This window comes from Oncorhynchus nerka, linkage group LG8 (assembly GCF_034236695.1).
Source record: "Oncorhynchus nerka isolate Pitt River linkage group LG8, Oner_Uvic_2.0, whole genome shotgun sequence".
In the NCBI taxonomy this organism is placed as follows: domain Eukaryota; kingdom Metazoa; phylum Chordata; class Actinopteri; order Salmoniformes; family Salmonidae; genus Oncorhynchus; species Oncorhynchus nerka.
In genome coordinates this window covers 18,998,211-19,006,091 of record NC_088403.1, presented here as the reverse complement: position 1 = coordinate 19,006,091, position 7,881 = coordinate 18,998,211, and the positions used below count along the sequence as shown (strand labels likewise).

Here is a 7,881-nt window from a genome sequence, read left to right as displayed (position 1 = left end):
GGTGAACAGACCGATGGAACAGACCGACAGACGGTGAACAGAAAGAGAGTAGACAGACAGACATGCACACACAGAATCTTGGCTATCAATCTCACACACACACACACACACACACGCACGCACGCACACAACACTAACTCCGCTTCCCTCAATCAATGTGTATGAAGCCCAGAGCTGCCCCATCATTAAACGTTAAAACAGGAAGTCAGCTGTTTATAGGTCAAGAACCAATGAACCATCATTGTTTGTATTATCTGACTGTTGGTTTTGCCATTTATGAATCTGTTATTCAATGTGTTTCTATGGGCTCTAGTAGTAGAGGCCAAATTCAAATATTTGAATATATGTTGTTGATACCTACAGGGGTCCTTAAACTGTAAATCAAATAGCTAAATGATCCATGGTATGACCATCTTAAAACAATTCCATATGTCAGCTTAGTAGACCTCCCCAACGGCGTAGACTTTTAAGGGTTGTTAGTGTCTCCTGGCAGATATTAAGTTACCTATAAGAAAGCTACAGGGACCTCAATTGAACATGTGAGAAGTTACAACTAGACATACTTTTGGTGAGAAGGGGTTTATAGGACTGAAGATATTAAACTTGTTATCACATGGTCTCTCAGAGTTCTCCTTATTGAAAATTCATAAATAAAGTATTTAAAGAGCATATACTTTAGTGGCGCAGTCTTTCCTTCATCATTTGTGACCAGAGTGAAAAATTCTCAATTGAAAAGTGCTTAGGAGTTTTGAATTTAAGAAACATGTTAACGCGCCCACATCAGAGACAATTCGTTGCGTCTGTACTCTGCAGCTCACTGTGATGTCTGTGAGACTCTCCGTGGTCGGAATGGTTTCTGGGAGGACACAATGCCTGGGCGGCATTAGTACTAGATCTGGGACTCATCACGCTGTTGTTCTAACATGCATCCCTCCTCACGCCGCGCAATTACACTTCACGCAGACTCTTCCTCTCCCTCAGACAGAGAGAAAGAGACATTCCGTTATCTCACCGACGCAATATTAGATTTAGGCGTATTCGTTTTTTAAGTTGACCAACGTTGGTCAGATATAGTCCGAGTTTTTTGGGGGAGTGATGCCAAAAGACAAACTTCGGTTTGGTATTAGCGGATTAGGTTTTAGTCCACTATCTTGGCATTAACGTTAAACATGTCAATGTGGGAAGAGGGGTACCGTTCCTTTTTCCAACGTGGAGAGGACCTGTATCCAATAAAACGCATCTCCTGTTTAAACAGCAAAGGAACCGGCTAAATGTGCGTCTCGGTATCGAATTTGCAACGCATTCAATCTGTGTAAGTGAAAATGTGCGAGGGAGTTAATGAACCTCGGCTCTGCGTCCAGATGTGGCTATAGCGCAGCTCACCTCTGCGCGCACACGCAGGATTCACAATCTGACTATTCGGGCATACGCACAACATCCACTGGGTTTAACCAGAGCAATTAAATGTACATTGACTGAGGTCAGGAATTAAAATTAATTCATTTGTAATTTTCCCTGAGCAGTTAGTTATAGGTCTATTTAGCTGTTTTCAATCTAGCTTGATTATATCAACATATCAGTTGCGTGGATAACTTCACGAAATTATTTCAGTAGCTATGCATTTATCGTTCCAGGGACAGTAAAGGGCCTATTACATTAATGAACTTGACTTATACATTTTTTTAATGACAAAGCAGTTATATCGCCAGCAGACGCACTTCAAAAACATGACTGCAGCGCAGAGGATCTATGATGTGTACTATAGTCACCTTTACGCAGATGGCCGCGCGTAACGCGTGCATTAGGCCTACATACATTAGATATTTATGACAGTGAAAACATAATGTCATTTCTCACTGACATGCACATTTTCTTACGAGTCAATTGAACCACTCGGCCCAATTCATGAATATAGCCTAACACTGATATAGGCAACGATCAATATAGGCCTCTTTTAAAAATAATAATATTTGAAACCGAGAATATCTGTTAAATTCAACATATGCCTCTTTTTTTAAAGAAAATCTTTGAAACTGAGAATATCTGTTAAATTTTGACCAAAAATCAGTGTTTCACAAATGATCCTCTCTACTAAGCAGCATCATCGTGTTACCTTAGCCTACATGCCAAAGCGCAAGGCACATTCCCTGCCGCACCAGCCAGCTAATGCACACATAGGGACAAACTAAAGACATGGCCACCTCGCCACATTCCAATTCCAATATCAACCATTATCAAATTCCTCGAAATAATTCAGGCCATTGATCACCACTGTGGATTTTGATAGATGTTGCAGCGTATCAATGTATCAACCACTAATTTAATAATGTTTTACGTTTAGGCTACCAATACAAATAAACATTTTAGTCTTCATGACATATGCAATATTTCTGCGTAAAAGTAAAAGTCTGCAGGCCAGTTAAACGTAGGTTATAAATGATTGGTCTATGGAAGTGCTACACTTCAATCCATTTCACTTACAAGTCTTTGGATCTGTGTGATATATTTAGAGAACTCGTTCCCTTTCACGCCTATGAAAATGATATAGCCTATACGCACAGCCACTAAACCGAATATCAATGACGGACTATGTAGGCTATACATAGTTTACCGTTAGGTCATATTGCCTAGTAAGATTTACCTGAATTCACAGCAAGCACAACACACAAGAAAAGTTTGTAAATCCAGATGATATCTGCCTTCATTTTTGATGGAGTAGAGTGTATTATCCTAATCCAAGGTTTGCGGCGTGGATTGATTGAACGTCCTCTCCGCGTTATACCTGTTTATATGGTCCGATCTGGGATTAACAGGAAGAGCCCACAGTGCAGTCAGCGATGCCCCCCTTTACTGGAAAGCGCCGTCCCTGGTTCAACCCCCCCAGTCCGATTTATCAAACCGGTTCCCTTCCCCCAGCTGCGCGGCAATTAACCAGCACTTTAACCGCACTCTCGTCCCTTCTTCAGCCAGTTTCCACAGGCTCACGTAAAGTACGTTTGTCAACTTGTTTATCTTAAGCAGCTGGGGGTGATGCCAAACCGGATACATGTCATTTCCCTTGTAATAGACTGAGAGTTAATATGTAGAAGTTTATGCATTTTGGTTTCATTTGGCACATTTGAATACAGCTGGTCAGGACGTGTCCGGGTCCAATGCTTCAGCGGGACTGGGTTGATGATACGATATGAAAAAATGTTTGAGAACTAGGCTTGATCCTCCCCTTTGTGTCCCCCCCACACACTTTTCCGACTTTTGGCTGAAGTTGCAGAAGAAACTGGGATGATTTGCACATGCATGTAGAAACTTTATGCAGCGCATTGATTAAGCCCCTAATGACCTAAGTGCTGGCAAAATGCGCAAAAAACCGCATTGCACATAAACGCATCGGGATTAGCCTAGGTAACTCCTGTGACCCATAACAAAGACAGTGCATTTTTTTAAATTCCTGAACACATGGATTCAGTTATCTTCCCCAAAATGAAATTGAGAATTTGTGGAATGCATGTTCCATAAAGTAGTTGGCTATAGCTTGTGTTAAATGAATGTACCCAGTGAGCAAAATTGGTTGAAATATGAATTTTCAAAGTATTTAACCTCTTTTCGACGTTTTTTAAAGTCTGCTCATAGGGTAGGCTCATGAATGGTATAGATGAGTGATAATTCAAAAACGAGAGAAACAAAATACAGGCCTACTGGAGAATATTGCAGCAAATGCCACAGATGCCACGAGACAATATTTTAGACAAAATATGAGTGGGGGAAAATAATAATTTAGTTTATTTGCTTACATTCTAAATCGCAGCATGTACTAAAATAATCAGCAGAAATGCTCCAAAATACGAAAAAAACTGAACATAGTAAGAACTGAGAAGTTGAGAAGTTGAAAACGCAGGAATGTTGGAGGCAGGCCACCTTTAACTTGGAACGCTGCCCCCAAAGTAATGGCTTGCCATCAGATTTCTGGGACAGTAATAAAATGCCATGCCAGTTATTTCGGTCCCAGACCCACATCATAGACAGTAGCTTCAGGCTGCCTTTCGGGTTTCATGGCGGCATCCCATCGGGAGCGCTTTTGGGTGACAGTGACAGGATCTACAGTCTTACAGTGAGGCGTTTTGCTCTTGGTGTGGCGAGCGAGTGGGAGGGGGGTAAACACAGCTGGAAACATTCCCATTTTTAGGTACCAGCCAGCTGGGCATTTTGTTTAACCAGTAAGTGTTCCTGAGTTTTGGACACAAAACAAACCCGTGGAGGGGGGTGCCTTCTTTTATCCATACTTGACCATTAATGGGCAGCCCGTAAGAAAGAACTTTAGAGAGAGAAAGAGCTCTAGAGAGAGAAGGAGAGAGGTACTGGCAACCCCTCATTCAGGGCAAGTGGGGCAGAGCCCCACCTGTTTAGCCCCGCCAGTTTAGCCTGTTTTGCATGTTATTTTGGCATTAATATGTGTCACATAAGAACACATTCTTATTTACAATAATGGCCTAGGAACAGTGGGTTAACTGCCTTGTTCAGGGGTAGAACGATAGATTTTTACCGGGAATTCGATCTAACAACTTTTTGGTTACCGGCCCAACGCTCTAACCACTAGGCTACCTGCCGCCCCAACTTATTGATGGTGTTGGAGTCATGCCTGACCGTGCAGTCATGAGTGAACCGGGAGTACAGGAGGAGACTGAGCACACATCCCTGAGGGGCCCCTGTGTTGAGGATCAGCGTGGTGAATGTGTTGTTTCCTACCCTCACCACCTGGGGGCGGCCCGTCAGGAAGTCCAGGATCCAGTTGCAGAGGGAGTTGTTTAGTCCCAGGGTCCTTAGCTTATTGATGAGCTTTGAGGGCTCTATGGTGTTGAACGCTGAGTTGTAGTCAATAAATAGCATTCTCACATAGGTGTTCCTTTTGTCCAGGTGGGAAAGGGCAGTGTGGAGTGCAATAGAGATTGCATCATTGGAGTGGGTCTAGGGTTTCTGGAGTGGGTCTAGAGTTTCTGGGATGATTGTGTTGATGTGAGCCATGACCAGCCTTTCAAAGCACTTCATGGCTACAAACGTGAGTGCTACGGGTCGGTAGTCATTTAGGCAGGTTACCTTAGTGTTCTTGGGCACAGGCACTATGGTGGTCTGCTTAAAACATGTTGGTATTACAGCCCGGGACAGGGAGAGGTTGAAAATGTCAGTGAAGACACTTGCCAGTTGTCAGCGAAAGCGTCTACCTCAGGCGAGCAATAGCTTGAGACTTCCTTAGATATCGTGCACCAGCTGTTATTTACAAAAATACATAGTCCGCCGCCCCTTGTCTTACCAGACACCGCTGTTCTATCCGGTACAGCGTATAACCAGCCAGCTGTATGTTGATAGTGTCGTGGTTCAGCCACAATGCCGTGAAGCATAAGATATTTGTCATACTGTGGGTGTAGCTGGTGCATGGAAGTCAGGCACAGGAGAGCAGAGAATGAGTGAACAAATAGATACTTTACTGAGGCAATTGAAAGAACAGAACTCAACCGTGTCACAAAAACAAATGCCTAAGGAACAAGTGAGGCAGCACAAAGTACAACAACCAAGTACAAAGTACCGGCTGCCACAAATCACGGGTACAAATAAAACCCGGCGCAACCCAGCCAAAAGCGTGCCAACCTAGACAATAAACAATACCCCACACAGACATGGAGAGAACAGAGGGCTAAATACACATAGTAATCATGAGGAGATGTAAACCAGGTGTGTGGAAAACAAGACAAAACAAATGGAAAAATAAAAGATGGAGCGGCGATGGCTAGAAGAACGGTGATGTCGACCGCCGAATATCGAGCAAACAAGGAGAGGGAACAACTTCTGTGGAAGTTGTGACAATATTACAGTTTTGAATGTCCCATTGGTAGATTAATCTTGAGTTTAGGTCATCGATTTTATTCTCCATAGATTGCACGTTTGCTAGCAGAATGGAAGGAAGTGGGGAGAGAGTGAGAGAGAAGGATTAAGAGGCTTAGGTAAAAGCCAGAAGCCTGGTCTGCTCTCATTAAGTCATGTGCAGGTTCATTCTTTTTTGGGGCCCCATTTCTTGGGGCCTGTAGACTTACTGTATGCGTTTGTTTAATGCAGCACTGAAAAGCGCCAGCAGGTATGTGTGTGTGTGTTTGTGTGTGCGTGCGCCTTAGCCAGGGGGATCTGGGGAGGCCAGGAGTGGAGGTGTGCCTTTAAGGGCATATGTCACACTGGCAAGGTCAATCAATGTCAGAAAAATGAGAAATCCAGATTCCTGACCTGCTCTGAAAACATGCCAGGGAGCAAATTGCTGTAGGTTGGTACATTTGAAGCACTGGCAGCCTTGTCTCCAATGATTTCATACACTTTGCCTCAAGTTCGTTTTGACATCTCATTATGGGTGGAGGCAGGTGAGCTTGCACGTCAAACTCTTCTTTCACTCAGCCTGCTGTCAGAGCAACATTTTCCCAAAACACATTTGAAACACTTTAGGTCTATCATTACTATAGTATGTAGAGGTCGGCCGATTATGATTTTTCAACGCCGTTACCGATTATTGGAGGACCAAAAAAGTTGATACTGATTAATCGGCCGATTTTTTAAATGTATTTGTAATAATGACAATTACAACAATACTGAATGAACACTTATTTTAACTTAATATAATACGTCAATAACATCAATTTAGCCTCAAATAAATAATGAAACATGTTCAATTTGGTTTAAATAATGCAAAAACAAAGTGTTGGAGAAGAAAGAAAAGTGCAATATGTGCCATTTAAAAAAGCTAACGTTTAAGTTCCTTTCTCAGAACATGAGAACATATGAAAGCTGCTGGTTCCTTTTAACATGAGTCTTCAATATTCCCAGCTAAGACGTTTTAGGTTGTAGTTATTATAGGAATTATAGCACTATTTCTCTCAATACCATTTGTATTTCATATACCTTTGACTAATTGGATGTTCTTATAGGCCAGTGTATTGCCAGTGTAACAGTATAGCTTCCGTCCCTCTCCTCGCCCCTACCTGGGCTCAAACCAGGAACACATCGACCACAGCCACCCTCGAAGCATCGTTACCCATCGCTCCAAAAAATCCGCGGCCCTTGCAGAGCAAGGGGAACAACTACTTCAAGGTCTCAGAGCGAGTGACGTCACCGATTGAAACGCTATTAGCGCCACCCCGCTAACTAGCTAGCCATTTCACATCGGTTACACGAGCCTAATCTCGGGAGTTGATAGACTTGAAGCATAGCAAAGAGCTGCTGGCAAACGCACGAAAGTGCTGTTTGAATGAAAGCTTACAAGCCTGCTGCTGCCTACCATCGCTCAGTCAGACTGCTCTATCAAATATCAAATCATAGACTTAATTATAACATAATAACACACAGAAATACGAGCCTTTGGTCATTAATATGGTCAAATCCGGAAACGATCATTTCGAAAACAAGATGTTTGTTCTTTCAGTGAAATACGGAACCGTTCCGTATTTTATCTAATGGGTGGCATCCCTAAGTCTAAATATTGCTGTTACATTGTACAACCTTCATTGTTATGACATAATGATGTACAATTCTGGCAAATTAATTATGGTCTTTGTTAGGAATAAATGGACTTCACACAGTTCGCAACGAGCCAGGCGGCCCAAACTGCTGCATATATCCTGACTCTGCTTGCACGGAAAGCAAGAGAAGTGACACAATTTCCCCAGTTAAAAGAAATTCATGTTAATAGGCAATATTAACTAAATATGCAGGTTTAAAAATATATGCTTGTGTATTGATTTTAAAGAAAGGCATTGATGATTATGGTTGGGTACACATTGGTGCAAAGACAGTGCTTTTTTTGCGAATGCGCTGGTTAAATCATCACCCGTTTGGCAAAGTAGGCTGTGATTC

The 7,881-nt window shown here is 42.5% G+C and overlaps 1 protein-coding gene across 1 annotated transcript in view; it reads right to left on the bottom strand.

The window, feature by feature from the left end:
- LOC115123754 (hepatocyte growth factor-like) overlaps positions 1-3,137 on the bottom strand; it is a 33,326-nt gene extending 30,189 nt beyond the window's left edge. The window contains exons 1-2 of the mRNA XM_065021122.1: positions 2,642-3,137; positions 772-856 (exon numbers count right to left, since the gene is read on the bottom strand). Of these exons, the coding sequence (XP_064877194.1) occupies positions 772-856; positions 2,642-2,705 (149 nt within the window). The 5' untranslated portion in view covers positions 2,706-3,137. The remainder of the gene's footprint in view (positions 1-771; positions 857-2,641) is intronic.
- Between the last annotated feature and the right edge of the window lie 4,744 nt (positions 3,138-7,881).